This window comes from Ceratotherium simum, chromosome 9 (assembly GCF_057802395.1).
Source record: "Ceratotherium simum simum isolate JZ-2026a chromosome 9, ASM5780239v1, whole genome shotgun sequence".
NCBI classification, from domain to species: Eukaryota; Metazoa; Chordata; class Mammalia; order Perissodactyla; family Rhinocerotidae; genus Ceratotherium; species Ceratotherium simum.
Genome location: NC_141908.1, coordinates 77018942 through 77043469, shown reverse-complemented (window position 1 = coordinate 77043469; position 24528 = coordinate 77018942). Strand labels below are relative to the sequence as shown.

The 24528-nt window shown below is 45.2% G+C and overlaps 1 protein-coding gene across 1 annotated transcript in view; it reads right to left on the bottom strand.

Annotated features, from left to right (window-relative positions):
• LOC101389789 (aldehyde oxidase 2) overlaps nucleotides 1–24528 on the bottom strand; it is a 74771-nt gene that overhangs the window by 9020 nt on the left and 41223 nt on the right. The window contains exons 24-34 of the mRNA XM_087435571.1: nucleotides 23007–23093; nucleotides 22629–22820; nucleotides 20653–20880; nucleotides 16502–16597; nucleotides 14267–14395; nucleotides 12421–12495; nucleotides 11632–11684; nucleotides 10324–10438; nucleotides 7172–7237; nucleotides 6873–7061; nucleotides 4037–4204 (exon numbers count right to left, since the gene is read on the bottom strand). Of these exons, the coding sequence (XP_087291697.1) occupies nucleotides 4037–4204; nucleotides 6873–7061; nucleotides 7172–7237; nucleotides 10324–10438; nucleotides 11632–11684; nucleotides 12421–12495; nucleotides 14267–14395; nucleotides 16502–16597; nucleotides 20653–20880; nucleotides 22629–22820; nucleotides 23007–23093 (1398 nt within the window). The remainder of the gene's footprint in view (nucleotides 1–4036; nucleotides 4205–6872; nucleotides 7062–7171; nucleotides 7238–10323; nucleotides 10439–11631; nucleotides 11685–12420; nucleotides 12496–14266; nucleotides 14396–16501; nucleotides 16598–20652; nucleotides 20881–22628; nucleotides 22821–23006; nucleotides 23094–24528) is intronic.

Here is a 24528-nt window from a genome sequence, read left to right as displayed (position 1 = left end):
TACTGTCTGGTTTCCCCAAGAAAATGTAAGCTGCACGCGGCAGATCGACTGGCTCGCCATTTCTTCAGTTCCCCAGGAGTGCTGGGCACATGGAAGGTGCTGAATAAATACGTTAGATGAATGAATGATTGTATGAATTTGTATGATCATTTGATGAATGATCAAAGCTGGGGCCACACCTGTGACCCCTTTAACTTTAAGAAAAGGTGAAGGCTAGCCTAGAAAAGTTTTGTTCTATTGACGCACAGGGATAATCCAGCATCAGCCAAGCATTTATAGTTTACAGTAATTGTCTTTCTCTCCTACTACGTCATCTCAACTCGAGAGCAGGCACCTGTGAGTCTGGTTCACCACGGTACTCCTGGTACCTCAAACTATGCAAGAAGGAGAGTATCAAATTAATTTCTTAGATTTGATTAAAATATGAGAGGTGAGTAGGGGTCAGCCAGGTAAGCAAAAGAAAGAAGATGGTTCCAAGCAGAGGGGAGAGCATGGTGAAGGTCTCTGTCCTTGATGCGGGGAACAGACAGAGGAAGGCAGGTGTGGCTGGTGTGGAGAGAAGGTGGGGTGGGGTACCATGCGTGGCTGGAGAAGTGGGTGGGGCCGGCCTTGCCGGACTTTGCAGGTTTATAGGCCAGGCAGGGCAAGTTAAAAAGGTTTATCTTTAACCCAAGAGCAATGGGAACCATTCGTCTTTGTGTACGTGCTAGGGTGACATGATCATATTTGTCACACCACAAACCTCTGGCTGCAGTGGGTGTAAGGAGACCATCAGGAGACTGCTGTGACACAGGCTGGAGAGATGGTAGTTGGACTCAGGGCCTCTAGAAGTAAGTTCCATGAAGGTAAAGATCACTCTGTTTCCTTCACTGCTGTATTCCCAGCGCCCAGAACAATGCCTGGCACCTCTTAGAGACTCAACCAATGTTGGTTTAATGAATGAGTAATATAGTGGCTAGAAATAGACTTATGTAAGAAACTGTCAGGGGTTAAAATTAACAGGACCTGGTGAAGGACTGGCTACGAGTATCAGAGAGAAACGTTAGGCGAGGTTTCCGGTTTGTGTCACTATATGGATGGAGGAGTATTGCTATTTCCTGTGACAGGAAGAGGCAGAAGAATCTACATTTTGTGTGTTTCTGGTCCTCTTTTTTAAAACTGAGAGGGGGGCTTCCTCCTCTCTGCTTCCCTTGGGAGGCCCAGTCAAGGCAGCTTCTGGTATCCTCTCTGTGTTGGTGAACAGCCGAGATGGGGTCTGGAGGCCAGAACAGACAAACTCTTGGATCACTGAAGTCTTGTCAAGAATTTGAAAAAGTCTATTTCTCATGGTTTCAAATATATGTGAGGTCAGTGGAATGGCCAGGAATGTTGTGGGTCAGGCAGAGTCTGAGGGATAAATGGTCGCTCTCAACGTGGTCTATGTAGCCTTAATAACAGGGCGCTGATTATGAAGAAGTGAAACATTCTGCCCTGCTCCTGCCTCCAAAATTTATTCCAGGGGCTGCAAATACAGATCATGAGTTTTGGGGATAAATGACTTTGGTCAGCTATTTTCTTTTTGGATTTAAGCAACAATTTTTTTGTGTGATATTGCATGGGAAAAGTATCTTCTTGATCCAGATTTCCTGTGTATGAAGGCTCAACAGTCACTCCCAATTATGCTGTTCAAATCTTTCCCAACACTTACATCAGAGATATCCCAATTTTGTAAAACGAGTGTATAAATGAGATATATTATACATATAAAGATATATGAATTAAAAGATGGTTAAAATGGCTACAGTTTCCTGGTTAGTGGGATTATGGCCGATTTTAACTTTCATCTTATTCTTGTCAGCATTTTCTGATTTTTCCATAAGGGACATGTATTACTGTTATAAAGATAAAAAACAATACATGTTACTAAAATGAGGTTTATAATATCAAGTATAGATTATAACATGAGGTGATGTTAAGAAGCCACGTATCTATTTATGAGTATTTTAGAAAATGTGAGATTACTCTCATACTGACTCTGAGCATTTGATTGATGGGTGTACAAATTAGTAGATGAGTTATATCCATGTAGACATAATAAATTAGTCTTATCAAAGAAACCAGCAGACTTGGGAGAAAATATGGCCTTATCACATGGACCAGGTAACCGGCAGGCTGAGTCCCAGACAGTGAATGCAATCAAAGTGATTCCCTTCCACTGCATGTGACAGAGCGACTTTGCGGACAACTGGACTAATAAAAACAGCCTGAAATCTTGGAAATTAAGGATTTCATTTTCTAGGAGCCAGGCCATTTGAAGACTGAAAATGTTAAGCCTGGGTGAGAAAGGAAGATTAGAAGTATCTTTTTGTTGTGTTGTGTTTTTGGTTTCCATACTCTGCCCTGTTCCAGAAAAGGATTTTTATTACTGCAAAGTGTGACTGAGAACATTTTTTTAAAGGTGAGGAGTGCTTATGCTTTTGGGGCCGATCCCGCAGTTACGGTGTCCCTAGTACAGATGGGAACGGGCAGAGACGGCCCTCTAGGCCAAAATCAGCCCAAGAAGGAGTTCCCAGGGTGGGGTGCTGTTCTCTGGCCTGGCCATCTGGGGAGGGACTGCCCCGGGGCAGGTGACTGGAGTCCTTTCTGTGGGCAGTGCAATCAGTGGGTGTCAGTCTGAGGGGCAGAACTGTCGCGGGAGACGTGGAGGAGATACAGGGTGGTCGGCATTATTGAAGAACAAGAAATGGGGAGTCGGATTTGGAGCCGGGAAGAGGACTGGATGACGCAGCGAGAGGAAATGCATAATTACGACACTTGCTCTTTGCGCAATATTACTGTGTCCTGCGCCACATGGTTCTTTCACTCCACGCCCGGCTGTTTTGAAGAGGTCAGTTAGGTATTTGGGCTTTTTTTAGTCCAGATAGGAAAATACAAATTTCTTTTGAGAAGTGGAGAAGCAATTCTTTTCTCTCTAGGAAGCAACATACTATCCTGGAGTTAAATGGTCTGGGTTTGAATCCTGACCTTGGGCAAATTACTATTCCTCAGTTTCCTCAATAGTAAAATGGAGAAAATAATAGTAGTTACCTGATAGAGTAGTAGATTGACTACTGAGATAATCTGTGTAAACTATTGAGTACGGGGCTTGTCAATGCGAACTACATTACTATTTATACTAGGACGCCAGGAGGACGTCAGCACAGGGTGGCCTCAGGGGCCTCAGCAACGCTGCGACTCTCAACGTCCGGCAGGTTGGGAATGCTGTGTGCTGTGTGTCTGGAGGGCCCCCAAGGCCTCTCTCCTGGCTGGGAGGTGTTGTCGTGACATGGAATCATGTGGAAAAGCAGTAGCCACTAATGAGATCATGTTATTGCTAAACGAAGGACAGGCTGTGTGTGCTCTGTATAGGGGATATGGAAAGGGACAGAAGGACAGGCTGTGTGTGCTCTGTATAGGGGACACAGAAAGGGACAGGACAGGCTGTGTATGCTCTGTATAGGGGATATGGAAAGGGACAGAAGGACAGGCTGTGTGTGCTCTGTATAGGGGACACAGAAAGGGACAGGAGGACAGGCTGTGTATGCTCTGTGTAGGGGACACGGAAAGGGACAGAAGGACAGGCTGTGTGTGCTCTGTATAGGGGACACAGAAAGGGACAGTGTCAAATACAGACGCATGACACACAGGTTACTTGCTGTGGGTGTTTCTGTTGAGGTGTAGGATAGATTAGGTGGGACAGAGGGAGGAAATACAGCAGTTTGGTGAAATCACCCAGTTGTTTCACATTTAGCTGTTAGTTGGATGCATGATAGATTATCCTACTTCAGGGTTGCCAAGAGATCAAATTAAATAACAGACGGGGAAATGCTTTTTAAAAAGTTAGAATTGTTACATATACCAAAGATATTTGTGTGATTTCTTTCTATCATCTTATAGTTTGATTAGCTTATATCTGATAATCTGATCTGGCACAGATCAGATTATAAAGCTACTGAAGAGTCTAGGCAGCAGGAAACAGAAAAGTCACCTGTGAGGACAACAGACAGTAATTCCGTACCATCTCTGTGAAGCGGTCTGCACAGGCCATTCGAACCCATTCTGGCGCTGCGGGGCTCCTCACTGTGAAGTCCTCGGCTACGTCTCTTTCTCTGCGTGCTGTGGCCACAGCATCAGCGATGGCGAAGAACACAGATGACCCCAGAAACATCCCCGACTCGCCCAGGCCCTGTAAGAAAGCACATTTGTTTTGAAGCTTCTACACTAGACTACAAGCCGCTATAGGTTATGAACAGGTCTTGTTCACCATTGTATCCCCAGCCCCTAGCACAGTGTCTTGCACACAATAATTCTCAATAAATGTTTGTTGACTGAATGAAATTTGAGTACTCTTAAAAATCTCAGAGCCGGCCCCGTGGCTTGGCGGTTGGGTGCGCACGCTCCACTACTGGCGGCCGGGGTTCGGATCCCGGGCACGCGCCGACGCACCGCTTCTCCGGCCATGCTGAGGCCGCGTCCCACATACAGCAACTAGAAGGATGTGCAGCTATGACATACAACTATCTACTGGGGCTTTGGGGAGGAAAAAAAGGAGGAGGATTGGCAATAGATGTTAGCTCAGAGCCGGTCTGCCTCAGCAAAAAGAGGAGGATTAGCATGGATGTTAGCTCACAGCTGGTCTTCTTCACACACACAAAAAAATCTCAGTCTCACCAGAACTGCCCATATCTTTAATCTTGTCTGGGTTAAATCTTTGTTAAACAGGAAAGGTGTCTGTGTGTGTGGGGGGCGGGGAGGGTAAGGGGAAGATACCCTATTTAGAAAAGCATATTCAATAGATTGAACTGGCCAACTTCACGAGCAGAGAGAAAAATGCCTCATCACGACTCCAGGTCAGGGGAGGCAGGGGACTCTAGAAGGAAGAGTACCGTCTTTGGTACCAGAGGATGGGTTGCAAGCCCATCATATGCAAGGAATAGTCAGGCAATACAAATGAGTGATGCAGGCAGATGCAGGACAATGAGGAATAGTGGGGATTATGGTGAAGCAGGAATACCCCACATCCTGTCTAACGGGGCAGCTGTTCTTCAGTTCTAGCTAACTGTTGCCTTCCAGGAATACAGCCAAAATTACCAGATCATCCCATTTTTTTTTTTTTTTTTTTTTGGTGAGGAAGATTCGCCCTGAGATAACATCTGTGCCAATCTTCCTCTATTTTGTATGTGGGATGCCTCCGCAGCATGGCTGATGAGTGGAGTAGGTCTGCGACCGGGATCTGAATCCACGAACCCGGGCTGCTGAAGCGGAGCACACGGAACTTTAACCACTCGGCCACGGGGCCGGCCCCCTAGATCATCCAATTTTTTAAGAGAATTTAGATATTCTTATTCTAATGTAAAATTTCCTGACTTTTCAAAACACGATGTAGGCCACGGAAAACATATCTCAGGCTAGACTCGGCCAGTGGGCCTCTGCTTTGAAACCCCTGAGCTTGAGAGACAGTGTGCATCCTGGCTCTTCCTCTCTGTTTCTCTGGGAGAGATTCTCTCTCCAAGCCCCTGTCCTTTATCAGTGAAATTCAGGCAATGACACTCACCTGACAGGGTGCTGTGACGTTCGGGAAGCGCAAAAGGACCCAGTGCAGCGCCTGGTACCAGGTAGGTCCCTGTTATTATTCCTTAGCACACTCCGAGGGGTACCTGCACACCCAGGATTCCCCGAGGGCCTCCTGGGAATGGCTGGTCACAACCACAAGGACTTGGGGTCCTGCCTGCGCTGTTACTCTCGGGGGCCTGAAAGCTGCTCTCCGTCTCTCTGAGCTTCCTTTTTGCCTTTTCCCCTTTGAGTGATTTCTGGCCCAATGAGAATCCGAAGGTGCTGCTGACCCCCGCCCACCATCCCTCCATCACCATGTGCCTGGAGGAAGTTCCTGGGCTGACAGCGGGATCCAGTTTGGAAATGCTAAAGTTCCTGCAGATATATGTGGACTCATTTTTTTAAATATCAATTTGCCATCCCTAGTAAGAAGTTTCCCAAAAGATTTTAAAGAAAATTTTACAATATATCTCAAACCTAAATGAAGCATCTACAGCGAGAGTGGTTTTCACGTAATCTGCATACAGCAGTGCAGACAAATGCTGACCTTTATTTTAACTTGCAATTTCACTACTTTGGCAACTACTAAGCCTTGGTGTCTTCGCTTCCTGACACTACTGACATTTTGGGCCAGGTAATTCTTCGTCGTGGGGAATATCTTGTGCGTTGAAGGCTGCTTAGCAGCATCCCTGTCCCCTGCCCATAGTAGTAACACGTCCCGCAAATGTGACAACCAGAGATGTCTCCAGACATCACCACATGTTCCCTGGGGGACAAAACCGCCCCCCACCCCAGTTGAGAACCACTGCTCTAGATCTATTTCTGGGTGTGGCTGAGGACCCTGTGCCCCTCAGAGGGGAGTGATTTGCCTAAGAGGACAGGGTGTTGGTGTGGCTGGGGCAGGACCCCAGGAATAGTGAGGCCTCAGTCCAGGACCCTTCCCACCCTGCCACTGCTTTCTAGATTTCAGGAGCATCGTGCCTTCAACCCCATTTAATGGTTTAGTCTTCAGGTTCTTAAGTGAAAATGTTATTCTATCAAATCAAAGCTTTTTCCTGAATTTTAGAGTTTCCAGTGAAAGAGGATATTAATAAAAAAACTCTTGGTCTGGGATTGCCACTGGGTGGATCATTTACCGTCACTGAATCTCACTTTTCTCTAGGTGGTTCATCTCCAAATTCTAACAGTCTGGAGTGATTTGGTCCTGATACTGGTTGACATCTGTTTTTCACTTTGTCCTGCTTTCACTTCCAGTGCTGCCTGCCCCACCACATCGCACAGGGGCAGGTTTAGGGGCTTACCTTGGATGAATAGATGGTTAGTGGGGTTTGTGATGACGGCAACAAGGAGACATTGAACTCCTCTGGGACGTCAGTGATGGTTGGGATTTTGTACTCATCTGGGCCTCGAGAGTACAGGACCCCTTCTGGGGAATATTTCAGCTCTTCAGTGGTATAAAGGCCCATTCCCTGAATGAAAGAGCCTTCAATCTGAAGGGGAAAAAGGTCAAGCTGTGATACTGTGTGCATTTTAGAAGGCCTTTCCCTACCCCATAATGACGCTCAGGAGGCGGCATCCATCAATGTGGGCCAGCACCTACCTGTCCAATATCAATGGCTGGATTTAGGCTGCAACATGCATCCATGACGATGTCCGTTCTGATTTTCTGCCAAAAATTAAAATTACCTCACTATAAAAACTTGAATTAAAACAATTTTTGAAGGTTTACTCAGATGGTCTCCAATTATTCCAGAACTCCTGCTGGTTAATTGACACACATTGAACCTCATCAACGTTAGGGGTGGTAAGACATCTGTTAAGCTCTTTAAATTTAGTGCCAGGACTATTGATGACCCCAGAAGACCTTTTGCATTCATGGTTTCGATTCCTTTTCAGTGACTCCAAAACCCATGGCATGTTGGTGTTTGAGTGGCACTTAGTAAGTAATTGAACAGCTTGTTCATCTGATTCTCGACCTGGATTTGTTGTTCTAATATAATCTACGATCTCATGAGGGTTTGACGTAGGCGGTATTATGCGGTATTACATTTTACTGAGGAAATCATATAGCCATAGTGGCATGCCTGAATTTGGGGATTTGCGAGATCTTGGATTGTATTACGGACAAACGCTGAGACAACCTTTGACTTGGCTAATCTGCTTCCTTCCCAGGGAAACATCACACTCATCTGGCCCTTCTACTTTGGCAATGGGCTTGTGCAAGCGGGTTGTTAAGGAGCCACAGAAAGCCCTAAGCGGAGGCCGGCCCCGTGGCGTAGTGGTTAAGTGCTCGCGCTCTGCTGCTGGCGGCCCGGGTTCGGATCCCGGGTGCGCACCGACACACCGCTTGTCAGGCCGTGCTGTGGCGGCGTCCCGTATAAAGCGGAGGAAGATTGGCACGGATGTTAGCTCAGGGCCAGCCTTCCTTAAGCAAAAAGAGGAAGACTGGCATGGATGTTAGCTCAGGGCTGATCTTCCTCGCGCACATACACACACACACACTAAATAAATAAATATTAAAAAAAAAAGAGAAAGCCCTAAGTGCCTGTGGTCTATCTCAGGAATGTCTCTGGGCTTTCCTTCTGCCCCCACGTCCGGTGTTTGTTCTGACAATGTCATCATTCTCTGTTTAGGCTCAATACCGGGGGTCCTACTTTCTATCTAGCCCTTTGGATGGGCAGTTCTCTTCTGACTCAAATGTTGGCCTCTCGGACAACCTACTATGGGCTTTGGGACCAGCCTTCCTCCATTCTCAACCTGGAGCGGGCAGGAGACTGGATACACCTCAGAGTGGGCCTTCGATTTACCCGAAACCTGGTGTATTTCGCACGCTGGGTGTTGGACGACGGGAAGAGATGGTTGTGCACTCACTGAGTTGTCAGATGCTCTAGTGCAGCCACCACAAGCAGCCAGCAGCAATAAGGCCTGTCGTTTGATTTCTCTGATTTCTCTTTAATTAAGAGTTTTGTCTCTTTAAGGAATAAACTATTTCAGGGGGCCAAACTGATACTGAAATGACTGAGCCTTAAGCTGTAATAAGGAAGGCAAAGGGAAGATCACATTTTAACTTTTCAGGCACCATAAATTCTGGAAGATCTCCAGGAGGTTCATTTCTTCAGGGATTTATACCGAGGCCCTCAGGTGGAATTGCCAGATAAAATAAGTATGTCCCAAATATTGCATGAAGCATATTTATACCACAAAATTATTTGTTATTTATCTGAAATTCAAGTTTAACTAGGAATCCTCTATTTTTTTTTTTTTTTTTTTTTTGCTGAGGAAGATTGACCCTGAGCTAACATTTGTGCCAATCTTCCTCTATTTTGTATGTGGGCTGCCACCACAGCATGGCCACTGATGAGTGATGTGGGTCCGTGCCTGGGAACCGAACCCAGGCTGCCGAAGCAGAGCGTGCTGAACTTAACCACTAGGCCACCAGGGCTGGCCCAGGGAGTCCTCTATTTTTATTTGCTAAATTTGACAACACCACCTTCAGGGTGGAGAATCAGAAAACTAGCTGATTTCTAAAAACAGCTTCCCACCTACTGTGGAGCCTCAAAGGGGTTACGGATGTGCCAAGACACTGACACTTGGGCTTTTGTGGGGGCCTGAGGCAGGACCCCCAGGCTGGCCACCTGCCACCATGTCTTCCTTGTTTGTAACAGTGTGCTCTGCAAGAATTATCATCATCTGTGTATACCATGATGTGAAAAACATTCAGAAACACAGTTTTAAAATAATCATATGAGCAACCTGTGATCCTAATTTTATGAGTTTACTTCTTCACAACAATCTATATGAAAATGGAGACGTGATATTAATCTACTCTAAGGACAAACTTGAGTGGAATGTGAGGGCAACTGCTTTCCAGATATCCCTTCATTTACTGTATTTTTTATCTTATTCATATAATATTTCAGCAGTGGACAAATTAACCAACAATGGGGCAATGAAAGACATTTTGATAAAATTTTCAAGTCAGTATTTGCAAAGTTCTTTCTATGTTACATGACTTGACCATTTTTATTTTGGATTCGAGAGGATGTTGGAATAATTTGTGTATGGAATTTAGATGTGTCATCAGTCCATCCTATACATGTCCTAACAATTTACTATACTTTGGATTATACTATATTCTATTTAAGGTTTCTGTAATCTCTCTGTTCCCAGATGGTACCTGGGATATATTCATGGCTTTATGCTTTATGGCGGAAATTGTTAACTTTTGGTTAAATATGGCTCCCTCCCTCCAATAAGTGGTCTCTTGGATGCACAATTAAATAGCAAACACAAAAATTATTTTCACACCTGCCCGCCACCTCTAATCTATGCTCTTAGGACCAGTAGTACCCTTGGGATAACTGACTTTGGAGAAACATTATCACATTGCCACGTGCTTTCAAAATGTTTACTCAAGACAATTTACTAAATTACCTATTCCTTCAAATTAGATAACTTGACCTTCTTTTAGGAATACAACCTTTTATTGGGAAAACCTTTGGAAAGTGATTTTGTTTTCTGAAATGCAATAAAAAACTTAATGCATTTTAGGCTGTCATGAGCAATTCCTTTTTGACTGCTTCTTTGTAAGTGGAAATTCAGGATAAAGCTGGATCTGTAGACATTCCCATGGAATTGAAAGAATCTTTTCTTGTTATACAAGTACTACATAATGAAATTGGGCTATTAACACGCAATGCAATTCTGTTCTTGTTGCTTTAACTTGCCAAGAGGAAGTTACATTCAACTTACCCTGTGAGCTCCTGTCAGGCAGTCGATTTCCACCTCAGAGCAGGCTGCTCCGTAGACATAGTAGGGAAAGGGGTCTCCCTCCCCCTTCTCCCAGTCCATGAAGGCCTTGTAGCCCCTGAGAGAAGAAAGAGAGCACTTTATGGGGGGGTGGGGTGGTGGTGCAATGTTGATTCATTTTAAGTTACCAGAGTTTTATGATAGCATTTCATTAGATTGATGTCCATTCCAACTGCTTTTAAACTCCTTTAAACAGCTACCTGTGTTTACAATCTAGCCAGTTCCAGCAACACTGTCACTTCCCTCCATTTTACTTTATTTTTATTTATTTATTTATTTTTGTGAGGAAGATTGGCCCTGAGCTAACATCTGTGCCCATCTTCCTCCACTTTGTATATGGGATGCCGCCACAGCATGGCTTGATACGCGGTGCGCAGGGCTGGGCCGGGGATCAAGCGGAGCGCATACACTTAACTGCTACGCCACTGGGCCGGCCCCCTCCCTCTATTTTAAAGAGGATGCAGTTACGATGCCCAAAAGAGAGAGAAGCCGATGACTGTTTTGGTCCAGACCTCACAGGGTATCTGTATCTTGATGGTTCAGGGTTTGAACTGTCATTCTGCAGCTGGGGATGATCTGGGGACGATCATCCTAGCCACCTCCTCCTGCCCAGCAAGGAGCTTCCAAATGGGAAGGTTTTACGGCACAGGGAGGGAAATTTATAAAATTGAGTTGCAAGGTATTTCTAATGATATCTTTTTATTTTATTTTTATTTATTTATTTATTTATTTTTAATAATTTTATTTATTTATGTTTCCCCCAAAGCCCCAGTGGATAGTTGTATGTCATAGTTGCACATCCTTCTAGTTGCTGTATGCGGGACGCGGCCTCAGCATGGCCGGAGAAGCGGTGCGTCGGTGCGCGCCCGGGGTCCGAACCCGGGCCGCCAGCAGCGGAGCGCGCGCACTTAACCGCTAAGCCACGGGGCCGGCCCATCTAATGATATCTTTTTACTACTTAAAATAAAGAATATTATTATTCCACAATAAAGAATAGTAAATAATGATTAGATATTGTAAGTCATGTTTTTAATTTTTTCCTTTTTTTTACCCTATAGGGGTATTTTTGTTATTTAGTACTTCTTTGGACATAGCTCGAAGGCCTATGTGAAGTCATAGAATTTGGGGCCTAGAAGAGTCCTCAGAGATCACATAATAACAACTTATTTTACAAATGAGGGACCTGAGGCCTGGAGTGACTGGGTCACTTCATATTTTCTAGCTAAGTCAAGACATTATTGTAATTTTTACCTGAAGTATCCAGTGGCTGAAAGACTGATTCTTCGTTCAAAAGCAGCTTCTATCTGCAAAATGGGCATATTTAGTTAAAATAAATGTACCATCTGATAGGCGAAAATGAAAATATTCTATGTATCAAAATTGATATCTGATCATTGTGGTTGGCGCTTTGTTACCAATAATAGAACTCATCATAATGTTTTTTCCTCAGCTAGTACACTAACAATTTTCTTCTGATTGAGTTCAGAAGTCTGAATTAGACAAATAAAATAGAATCTTGCTGCACATCCATGATACAGGGGCTTAGTTCACAAGGGATTTCGGGCTTCATTTCTAAATGTTAGAACTCTAGTCAGTGTGTGTGTGAGTGTGAGGTAATTGTTCTAAAGAAATAAGTAACAGGATATTGTCAAGTTGAAAAACAAGTCATTTCCCTTGAGACATATTCCATAGCAATTAGGCCTTTTAGTTTTCCCCCTTCCTACACAAGACATCAATATTTTTTGGTGGCTTAGGAAGGCTCAGACTATTCCTCCTCGTCCTTATTTAAGCAGCGTGGGTAAGGGTGTTCTTCATCCGCTTCCTTGCCTCCCCTCAGTGACGCGTTCCCTGGGCGCTCTCTTCATACACACCTGGTGTTCATCGTGGAGCAGCATCTCAACCTCTGGTGACCCTGCCCTTTCGTGGAAATCCGCTCCTAGAAGAGCTGTCTCTATAGTGCGGCTGTGCACGGCCGTGGTGCTCTCAGCACTAGTTTGGACTGTTTCCTCATTTGTAGTAACAATGCAGTGGAGCACTTACCCAGTCTTCCCATGTACCTTCTGGATTTTTCTTAATGATGGGCTCAAGGCGTTTCAGGAGGATCTGACAAGCATTCTTGAAGGAGTAAAGAAGTGAATCCCCATTAGAGAGGAGCCCAGTGGTTAGGATTTGTGCGGAAGAATATTAATTGATTAGGTCAGTGAATGCTTATGGAGTGCCTGATCCTGACACTTTGGGGACATAGAGACAATAACAACATAGCCCCTGACCTTGAGGAGAGTGTCAGTTACTGGAGGGGTTTTTCCTTCCTGGTTCACTTCCTGTGAAAATATAGGCTTGGCTGAATTTCTACTTTCAGGTCCCCTTTCTAAGAATATTCATGTTCTTAATTCTTTTTTCTCTTTTTCTACATTTTTGACTTAGACATTCTTTTGTATTGTATTTCTATTTTGTATTTTCCAGACATTAAAATAAATGGAACAAAACATCTTATTTTCATTCACATTTGTGTCTTCCCATTTGAATAATTGGAAAACGACATGCCAGTGTCCCTCTGGGTCTAAAACATTATTCAACTCTCTGTCCCTCCTTCCATCTGTTCATCCATCCACCATCAGACTACCACAACGAAGGCCTTGGCTTTGGATGTGAAGTAAGAAAATAATTAAATTTGTTTTTATAATAACCTAGATCTACAAAATTTCTGATACTCAAAACAGAAACCTAAAACTCAATATCCTAGAAGATGGAGTAACACTTAGTTTGGGCTGACAACTCCCGTACACACTGAGCTATTCCCGTCTTGTGTTTGATTCCACCCCAAATTGGATCTCACGAATTTGAGGTTTCCCACACATTTGTTCTGAGTCAAAAGAGTCTCTGGTTTTTGAGCCCTAGGAGATATCGCCACAAAGCTAAGATGGATTTGAAAGTGGCTGCTCTTGGTAGCATAAGTGCAGTGTCCTGGGAGTGAGGAAATATGCCTCTCCACGAGGTCCCAAAGGAAAAGGAGACAGTTTATAAGAGAAACAGGACAAATAGACATTACTTCAAAAGTACATATAATCAGATATCTGAATTAAAGAATATGAAGTCACAGTTCCATTCTGAAAAAGTGGAAATTTAGCAGGTTTTTTTTTTTTTTTTTTTTTAACATCTGTTAGAAAATAAGTACAAAGAAAAAGGCTGAGTAGAAAAGGCTCTGGTAGAATTCCACTGCTGCAGACACTTTAATTGCACCACATCAGCCTGCCTGGGGTTCGGCCTGCCTACGTGCCTGCAGGAACTTGTTTGTGTCAGGGGAACGTGCACAGCTCTGCATTTCTTGGTACCCAGATTTCTTCTTTCTGTGTCTCCCAGGGACAGACACCGCCCTCTCACCAAACCCGCTCTCCCCTCTTCTACGGTGGCTGGGCACATGGTTTCCCACGACTCTATATTTTCCTACCTCCCCTGAGCTAAATGTGGCCTGAAACGGGTTCTGCTAGTGGATAACAGTGGAAGGACTTGCAGCATTGCAGGTCTGGCATTCACACTCTTTCCCTTCTCTGGCTCACTGGACTGACGATGCTCAGGGCAACCTCGAAAGCTGCATGTTGAAGAAGGAGGAATCACCATCAGTCCGGGTGCTTGAAGGACGGAACACTCCCTCCAACTGTTATGTTGCAAGAAAAGGACTTGTGTTTCAGCCACTATATTCTGGGTCTGTTGGTCACCTCCGTTTAGACGACTCCAACTAACACACTCTCCTGACTTTTTGGTGATCCCAAGCCTATGTTTAGGGACATAGATGACTTTTCTGAAGCCAAACACTTGTGCCTGTATCCAGCTAAGAAAACCAGAGATGTGGAAAAAGTACCCATGAAAGACAGACAAGAGGAAGCACCTGCACAGCTCTGCCATTGACATCCGAACCGATGGATGCTGCGGTCGCAATGGTATTAGGCACCGTGGCTGTACTTGTTTCACAGATGTGCATATAAGACATGGGTATTTTCAATTCACGGCTGGCCACCTAGAGAAAAATAAATATTTTCAAGTCCAGTAAGGACTTCTATGAAGATTTGAGTCATTATTTTTCTTAATAAAAAAATTACTATTTTTATTATATCCACGATATCCTTTAAAACCTAAAATAGGGCCGGCCCTGTGGCTTGGCCGTTAAGTGCATGCACTCCGCTGCTGGCGGCCCAGGTTCGGATCCCAGGTGCGCACCGACGCACCGCTTCTCCGGCCATGCTGAGGCCGTGTCCCACATACAGTAACTAGAAGGATGTGCAGCTATGACATACAACTATCTACTGGGGCTTTGGGGGGAAAACATAAATAAATAAAATTAGAAAAAAAAAAACCCTAAAATAATATGTCTTATAAAAATTAAAACCACTTTTTAGCAGGTGTTTTAAAGCGTTGTTTTGGTCATATTCCACAGTAGTTCTTCCATTCAAATTTGATGCATTTAAGATGTTGAGGGTTTCCTTTTTTCTAAGTTTTACATGCGTAGGGAGTAGGCCAAGTTAAGATTTTCAGACTCATTTGGTGACAGTGCAGAAAGAGAGACAGAGATTGAGAGAGAAAGAGAGAGAGAGAGATTAGACTGACTGACTTAGTTTGTTCTTAAATCTGTCAGTATCAGTATCAGATGAACGCGGTTGACCCTGAGGCCCTGTCTTCTTTTGCACCCTCGTCCCCACCTAAACTTTAGCTTCCTCCTCTTTCCTTCTCTTTGTTCCACTTGCTTGTATTCCTCTAGGATTTGCTGTTCACTTTTTTCTTTTCTGTTCTTTTCCTTCCAGTTTCCCTAGCAGACACATGTGGAAATTAAGATATTTAATCAAGAAGAAATAAAAAAGAAAGAAAGGGAGGGAAGGAAGGAAAAGAAAAAAGCATTATTTTGGCTGCTGTCTTCCTGTTTTTGCACACTTCTCCAGATGTCTGCAGGTATGACCCTGTCCCCAAATGCCAGTCTTCAGACTCATGCCATTCAATGATTAAGTTTCCCCAGATACAGAAATGGAAGAAAAAAGGGCAATTTCATTGGTTCTTGGTGATAAAAATCCAAAGGGAATTTAATGGGTCACACAACTGGGAAGGACAGATGGAGCCAGTGTCACCCATGTCTTCATCTAGGGGCTTTATGGTCTCATCAGGGGCCCCTCGAAGCCTCTCATGTTTGCTTTTCTTTCTATGATGGCCATGTTGTTTCCAACAGCAGACAGGCTTCCTCCATGGCACAGAATTGCTCTGACAAGCCCTGGCCTATAGCAGAGTGGCTAAACCACCACAAGGAAGCGATAGCTCCTTTCTCCTGGTATCCACACATCAGTCCTAGGAAAGGACTCTGATTGGCCTTCCTTGGCCATGTGCTTTCTTTCTGGACCAATCCCTGTAGCCAGTGGGATTCAGGAACCATGATTGACCAGACCTAGGTCCTGTACCTATATCTGCGGCAGGCGTTGGGGCAAGGAAGGGGATGGGGCTAAAAAGCACCAGAATTGAGGAGTCCTTCAGAACTATATGGAACGTGGGAGGTATAGTCCAAAGGAGCTGAGGGGCTGGGTAGTCAAAAGCTAAATATGTGCACGATAAAAATCTAATAAATTTGTTATAGAGTTAAATTTATTCAATTTAAAGGATTATTCTTTTTTCTCCTGAGATCTTCCTACTTTGTGTGTATGTGTGTGTTAAAATAGCCTTTAAAAATTACAGGATGATAACAGTTGATGAAACCCTGTCCTTACTTGTCAAAATAATACGTTAGCAACCTAGTGTTGTCCAAAATTTAAAAATTATACACACTGGTCTCAGAATAGACAAGCTGAGAAACTCCTGCTCCAGGTAAGCCTGCATGGCGCACCTCCCACAGCGCTCCAGGGGCTCGTTATGGATTGGTGAAGGGTTGTCTTCACCAACAACCACCTCCAACCAGAAACTCCAGGAGTATTTGCACATGCGTGGGATTTCTGCCACCTCAGCCATTCTATTTGATATGTAAGAAGCTTTTCAACTAAATCGTCAAGATCTTAGGGTTTGAATCCAGGTAGTTGTCATTTACCCTAAAATTAGTGCCATATGTCAGTCATGTCAACAATGTATAGAGATTAACGACTTTATTTCTTACCTGTAGCATTTTGGTGTGAATACCTTGTCCCAGTTCATTGCCTCCATGTGTGACCAATACAGACCCGTCTGTGTAGATGTGAACCAGGGCAGCTGCCTAGTAAAACAAGCCAGAAGGCACAGCTCAGTGCAAGGGAAGTTCAATGTAAGAAATAAGGTAGTGGAACACCAGTCTTATGGAGCAGAGAGGGTCAGAGAGGCAAGCTTTCCTGGTAGGATTCTGCAGTTTAGCTGTTTTGTACAAAAGTCACCTGTAAAGAACACTCCTACTTAGGAACCTGGTTTTAGTAGGAGCCCCTTTGGATCCTTTGGGAGTTGTGAGTACTGGTTCCAACTATTTGAAAGCCACTCCCCTGCTTAAAATCTCTGGCTGACCTCTCACCTAGCTAATTAAACATTTGTAAGTACTTGCACATGTTACATGCCAACCTGTGCTCTGCTCTAGATGTATAAAGATGAATGAGATGTGGTTCTTCCTCAACAGCAGAGTAGCTCAAAACGTAGTGAGGGGACAGGCTGGAAAGCATGACATTACAGTGCAGAATAATTGTAAGATAATGGGTGTGGCACAAGGGGTCCTGGGAGACCTGAGAGGACAGATCCCACTGCTTCTGCGGAGCTCAGGGAAGGGTTCCCCAAAGTGACAACTGAGTGGAATCACGAAGGGAAGGATGGTTCACCACTGGGCAAGGTGGGCAGAAACTCCCCACTGTCTGCAAGGGCAGCTCTGCTCCTTATTACAACATGAGGCCCTTTGGGGTTTTTCCAATTTCATCCCTGTCTTTTCCCGCCTGCCCCTCAGTCTCCTGTGTGCTCCTTCCTGACCTGGCCTCTTGCTGATGCTGTTCCCTCTTCTTGGCTGGAACCCAGGGTCTCCATTGTTAAAACTTCCCCAATGCTTCTCATTCCCCCCTGGGGAAGATCAATGACCCGCTTCTCTGCACTTCCTCTTACAGGGGTGTACTGGGTTGACTAGTGTCCCCCCCCCCGCCCCCTACCCCATATGCAGGTCCACCTGGCACCTCAGAGTGTAACCTTATTTGGAAATAGTCTTTGCAGATGTAATTAGTTAGGAGGAGGTCATCCAGGATTAGGGTGGGCCCTAAATTCAATGCCCAGTGTCCTTATAAGAAGGCCATGTGAAGACACACAGTGAAGATGGCCGTGTGAAGACAGAGGCAGAGGTTGGAGGTCTGTAGCCACAAGTCAAGGAAGACCCGGAGCCACCAGAAGCTGGAAGAGGCAAGGAAGGACTCTTTCCTGGAGGCTTCAGAAGGAGCATGGCCCTGCTGACACCTTGGTTTTAAACTTCTAGCCTCTAGCCCTGTGAGAGGATAAATGTGTTGCTTTAAGCCGCTCAGTCTTTGGTACCTTCTTACGGCAGCCACAGGAAATGGACACAGGCTTTTCTGTGTGAGTCTCGTGGAGGAAGGTACCTGGTTGTGTTCGGCTTTGTGTCCTACAGAGAATTTTGAGCAGGTCTGAATCACAGGGCCACTAAATAAATGTTTGCTAAATTGGATGAATAGAAATGCGGTATTTTTCCTTCCCAGAGGAGGAGCAGCGGGAGGAGGAGGAGGAGGAATTAGGACTCTGGTCTATTCCTGGCTCGTGAGGCCCGGAGGCCCAGGATGGCTTGGAGGAGCTCTGGGGTCTCACGGCTTGTAGGTGCTAATAATAGTAGCTATTCACTGGGGGCCTTTCAACTCCCTCTGAGAACAGGGCTTCTCATGCCTCGTTTAGAGGGGAGGTGTTCCAGCTTTGTGAGTCATCGGCTGACCTGGAATAACACACTTCATTTAGCTCCCAGCTGCTGATTCTCAGTGCATCAATTTAGAACTCTGTGGGGAAGCTGGAGACCTTTCAAATGGAGACTTAAAGTCATTGCTTAATTTAAAGATTTTTTTGTGTGGCAAGATGAGAAGTTAGCTTCCCTGGAAGAGGACAGAGAGTTGGCTGTGGTTTAGGTAAGGAGCAGCCTACAGGTGAGGGGAGGTGTGATAGATAAAAAATACATATGTGGTCTTTGTCTCTGGTTCTTGGCACAGAGCTCCTAAAACACATGGAATTTACTGTCTTTTGTATGCTAATGAGATGACTCTTGCGGGAAGCCTAGATCGTTTGGGGGGGGGGGATGTTTGCCAGAAAAACCAACCATGTGGTTAGATGGTTCCATCGTTCATGCCCCCCATCCCTCCACCTTCCCCCTCCTCACCCCTCGCCCCTGCCAGGAGGAGAGAGGGACTAGAGATTGAGTTCAATCACCAATGGCCAAAGACTTAATCGTGCCTATGTAATGACACCTCCATAAACCCCCTCAAACGACTGAGTTCGGGGAGCTTCTGGGCTGGTGAACACATCCACTAGCTGGATGGCCCGCTGGAGGGAGACGGCATGGAAGCTTCGCGCTCCCTCTCCTATATCTTGCCCTATGAATCTCTTCCATTTGGCTGTTCTTGGGATGTATCCTTTATAATAAACTGGTAATAATCATAAGTAAAGTGCTTTCTTGAGTTCTGTAGTTCTAGCAAATTATCAAACCTGAGGGGGTGGGTAGTGGAAAACCCAGAATTTGTAGTTGGCCGGGCAGAAGTGTGGGTAGCCTGGGCACTCCATGTGCGCTGGTGTCTGATGGGACTCAGCCCTTGACCTGTGGGCTCTGTGCTAACTCTGGGTAGTTGGTGTCAGAACTGAATTGAATTGTTAGACACCCAGCTGGTGTTGGAGAATTGGTGTAGAAAAGACACAACATGTGGTGTCAGAGAAGAAAACCAACAGGCGACTCTCCAGGATCTCTTATGCTGTCGGTTCAGTCCTGGCTTGTAGACGTGACAGTTGACCTTCCTGTGTCTCTTTATAGGAGGGGCCCGCTGGACCTAACGGGAGTGTGCCCCGGGACTCTGAGAGCCCTACCTGCCAGCGGAGCCACGGCCCTGAGAGGCGTGTCTGAGCTCTCCTGGGGAGGGGTTGGGCCGCCTGGAGAACCACACAGTGCTCCAGGAACCCTGCCAGGCGCTCTACAGTCACTCTCTCATCGAACCCTCGTTAATCCTAAAATAGGATTATTACTCTCATTTCATAATTGAAGAAGCTGAGGCTCAGAGAGGTTCAAGAACTTGCTAATGTCACACAGCTAGTAAGCGGCAGGGCCAAGGATTTCTCAGGTTTTCCTGACTCCAGTCGATTAGGGATTTGGGGCAACTGCTTTATTCCCTAAGGATTCCCTTTGGCAGGGCACCTTTGTGGGGGTGTGTGTGTGTGTGTGTCTATTGGCTGCCAGTAGTTAGGTATAAGTGGAAGAATGCTTTGCATGGCATACACATAAGGGAGATCTAATGCATTTTTAGATTTAGATTTTAGATTTTAGGTTTAGATTTAGATCTATGCATTTAAGATTTTTCCAGTTGCTGAGTTTTCTGCTTTTGGTGGACAATAATGGGGAAGCAACAACCTTCCCCAGTTTCCTAAACAGCTTTCCTGTGTATGACCCGTTGGGATTGCTGGGAGGACTCGTCTGTACCAGTCCTGGTGCCCTCTAACAGACTCACCCACACGCCACCCTTCTGCCTCCCGTCTGGAGGGGCCTCTGAATGATTTGCTTCTTCCTTTCACACATTTACTTGGAAGGATTTCTGGACCCACACTCCCACTTTCCCACCAGAACTGACACAGATTGCTGGGCGGGGTGTCTCGAAACAGCCAGCTGGTCAGGGCAAAACGGAAGACGTAGCAGGTGCGCTAGGGGCGCTGCGGAGTTTGGGGCACGGACCAGGAGAAGTGCCCTTCCCGCCCATGCCAGGAGACCCTGAGCTCCCAAAGCACAGCACCACAGCCCTGTGGGCTCCTGCTCCCTTTCTGAAGAGTGGGGCTCCACGGGGGGTCAGTGCTCTGTCTTGGCAGCTATGCACTTCAGGTCTCCTGCTTGCTGATGCTGTTTTCTGCCATTGAGGCCTTTTTCTACTGCACTGTGTTAAAAGTGCTTGCAGTTGGGGGCTGCTCAGGAGAGTTCTGTACATTTCTCCCAGGTTCCGAGGCGGGGTGGGGGGGTGCTCAGTGCCCTGGAAATGTGACACTCTCCCAAAGTCAACACAAGCTGACTGGGCCAGGAGTGTGTCTGACATGAGGGTTACATCCCATATCCACGAGTCTTACCTGATGAAAGCTTGTTGCAGCAAAGCCAACGGAAAACTTCATGGGGACAACAGCCAGGCCTTTCTTCTTCCAATAATTCTTCTTATTGAACTCTTCTACTTGCCTTCTTCTGCTGTGAAAGGAGGACTTGTCCAGACATTCGTTCCAACATCTTATCAGTGTCTCAGGGTTGAACGCTTGTTTGTAGATGGTTTTATCAACTGTTTTGTACATGTTTTTCTCCCTAATCTGAAATGGGTGGGAAATGGAGTCAATGGTTCTGGTGAGACAGAAATAGACCGCAGCACAGAGACTTGAAAAGCCTGCCTACTAGGGCACAAACTTTGAGGGGAGAAGACAGGGTCTTTCTTCTTTTTCTTTGCAAAGCATGTGCTTTTGCCAAAACAATGGAGGTGATTTCTCATCTCTTCTTCAATGCACGGTCAGGGTCTCTCCCTCCTGGAAGTGGAGGTTGGTGGTGGCGACTGGCCTGTGAAGGGCAGTGGGATAAGGGGCCTAGGGAGGCAGATTTTTCTTTTTTTCTTAAAGGTTCAGAGGATGGAGCAGAGTTGGTAGACAGTCTATAAAAGCAAGGATTTGTTGTCACAACTGAAGATTTGTTCTGCTAGAGAGGAAGAGCATTGCCGCTAATGACAGGTAGCAAGTCCTCTCTACGCCTTCCGATTGCCTTTGGAATGTGGAGTCAAACCTTTTTCAAAGTGTGTTTGAATATGGGTGCGTCTAATGTCCTGGGAGCCTGCAGCACTTGACAAAGAAGAAGAGTCTACTGAGATATGCTGGGGAGTTTTTCATTATCTCCACCTCACTCTAATAACAATAAAAGAATTATGACTATTAGCAGCAACACTGGAATAATACTATCCAGTTTATGAAAGTGAATATTTTAACGAATGCTAACTCACCTGAGTCTTGCAGGAACTCTGTGAGGTGAGTCATACAGCCCTCATTTTATAGATAAGGAAACTGAGCCACAAAGAGTTTGCCTCTCCTTGTTCAGGCTCTTCCATTGGCCTAGCTTATCTTTCCAGTATCTGTGCCTGTCATTCCTCAAAGCCTCTCTCAAGTGCCATCTTCTCCAGAAAGTTCTTCCTGACTCCCCACCCCCCAGGCCAATGTGATGTCTTCCCTGGTCTAGCATACTGTACCCACTGTGTACCTTCTAGGGTATCGCACAAAACTGTATTTTTGGAGGGCATTCTTTTGGCATTATCTCAAAAGTTTTCAAGTGCACCAGCAGTTCCTCTTCTGTAAATTTATCCCAAAGATATAGACAATAGGGTAAAGATACACCCTTGGTACATCTGTACTAAGATGTTTATTGCAACGTCATTTTAATAGCCTAAAATGAGTAACAACCTGAATGTGTAGCAATAGTGGAGTGGCTAAATAAGTTATGGTACATCCATATTCCATAGTACTATTCAGTCATGAAAAAGGATGAAGCAGATCATTCTGCTGACATGGGAAGATGGCATACTGTCAGGTAGAAAAAGCAGGGTGCAGAATAATATGCGTATGATGGTCCCGTTTTGGTAAATAACTATATACTTGCACATACATATTATAAATCAATGTCTATGTATGTGTGTATGAATACAGATCGGTGGATAAACATAGAGAAAGGGCCAGAACAATAAATGTGGAACTGTTTACAATGATTACTCTCAACCAGTAGGGACGGGGGTTGAGTAAGGGGATGTTCACTTTTTGCTTGAATTACTTCATTGTGGTTTGAATTTTGAAAAGAGAAATTATTTTTGTACAAATTAAAAAAGAAAGAAAGAAAAAGAGAAATCTTTACACAAGGAGGGAGGACAATGCGGGAAGTGAGTTTTTTTAGGTAGCTCTTAATTTATCTTGAATTCTGAGCCAGGGCTAATTTCTGTGGTTCCTCTAGGGTGTTTCCTCAGGGAGCTGGTTCCGCACCTGGTCTGATTGTTGAGCAACCTTGGTTATGACCTTGATTGCAACCTTACCTTTTCTGGCAGAAGCCGGCATTTGGCTGCCACAGCTGTGATGCAAGACTCTGTTACCAGGGTGCCTTGTGGGAAGCCAAATCCTCGAAAGGCCGTGTTGGATGGTAAATTTGTCATGCATGCACGGCCCCGGAACCTGAGGTTGCGGATTTTATACGCATTTTCCAGCTTTAGTATAAGAAATTCTGTTACCTAAAGTAAAAGGAGATATTCACATATGCTGGACGACACTTTTTTTTTCCTCTAGAAGTCAAGTACAGTGTTGAACTGCTTGTGAAACTTGGTAAGTACTTGACGAAACATGATCCATAGAGACTCATCTAGAAATTCTGCATTCCACTCACAATCAAGGACAGGGCTGATTTCTGAGGCAAGTACCTGCTCCGAGTCATCCAGCGCGCACCCGCCGTTAATGAAGCACTCGATGTCGAGAGCTCTGATTCGCCCGCTGTTCATGAACCCCACCTGTCACCAAATGATAGACATTTTATGATATGGTGAAAATTTACATGCCAAGTTGGAGCCACAGCCCAGCTCCACGACTGGGCAGGACTGAAGACAGACTCTGCCCCCGTCTGCTCTGGGGTGTCCCACACCTGGCAATTCCCTTGTTTTTCAGTGCGTGGCTAACAAAGACCTTCTCTGACCTGAATTTTGCTGAGCTCTTTTCTTTCAACGTGTAATTTTCTAGCTTCACAGTCAGTACGGAACCCTAAAGTCCTTGCTTGCCTCCCAGCATATAATTCCTACCCTCTTCTTCCTTATTCTTGGAAGATTCTCCTTCACTTTTTACCGCTTTTCCTTCTAATTTAGTCTGTGGTTTTCCCCCTTGTGGAAAAGTCTCTGGAATTCCAGAGTGCATTGGAATGAATCACAGTGCATCTTTTTTTTTTTTTAATCACTGCAACATTTTTTAGTTAAATTAATTTTTAAATTTTATTGAGGTCACGTTGGTTGTGACTCAGTTGATGATTATAACTACGTAAATTTCAGGTGTACATCATTATATTTCAGCTTCTGTACAGACTGCATTGTGTTCACCACCTAAAGTCTAGTTTTCATCCGTTACCATACACATGTGCCCCTTTACCTCTTTTGCTCCCCCCCACACCCTTCCCCTCTGGTAAGCACCAATCTGTTCTCTGTATCTCTGTGTGTGTTTATCTTCCACATATGAGTTAAATCTCTTGGTATTTGTTACGAAGGCAGGCCTCGGAGTGGGGATGGAAGCAGGAGCATGACTGCTCTCAGGTTACAGAGCTGGTGAGGCGCTGTGTCATCTGTTAAGGATACAGCAAACGTGAGCTAGTGCTGTGGTTACTGAGGGGGCTCCAGGAAGCCCCATGGCTTGAAGTTGCCATCCCCTCCCACCCACCCAGACTAGTCTGTCTGCACAGTCAGATTGAGAAGAAAAATTCCCACTATCTATTGTAGTTCAACCAAAACAGGACCGGCCTGGGGCTGGCCTCGAGGCATAGCAGTTAAGTGTGAGCGCTCTGCTGCTGGCAGCCGGTTCCCATGCTGGGCGCGCACCGACTCACCGCTTGTCAGGCCATGCTGTGTCGGGGTTCCACATAAAGTGGAGGAAGATGGGCATGGATGTTAGCTCAGGGCCAGTCTTCCTCAGCAAAAAGAGGAGGATTGGCATGGATGGTAGCTCAGGGCTGATCTTCCTCACACACACACAAAAAACAAAAAGGGACTGGCCTGGTCCCTTTGCCTTTCTGAAAACAGGGATAAATACGCCTGAAGGAACCGTACAACTATGTTATCACTGACTCCAAGGGAAACGTTGGATAATAAACCAGAGCTGTTAAGAAATATAGGAAAAGCCACAAATTCAGAATTTATGGTAATTTTGACAAACACTAGGCTGAAGTTTACCTTTGACTTTTCATGA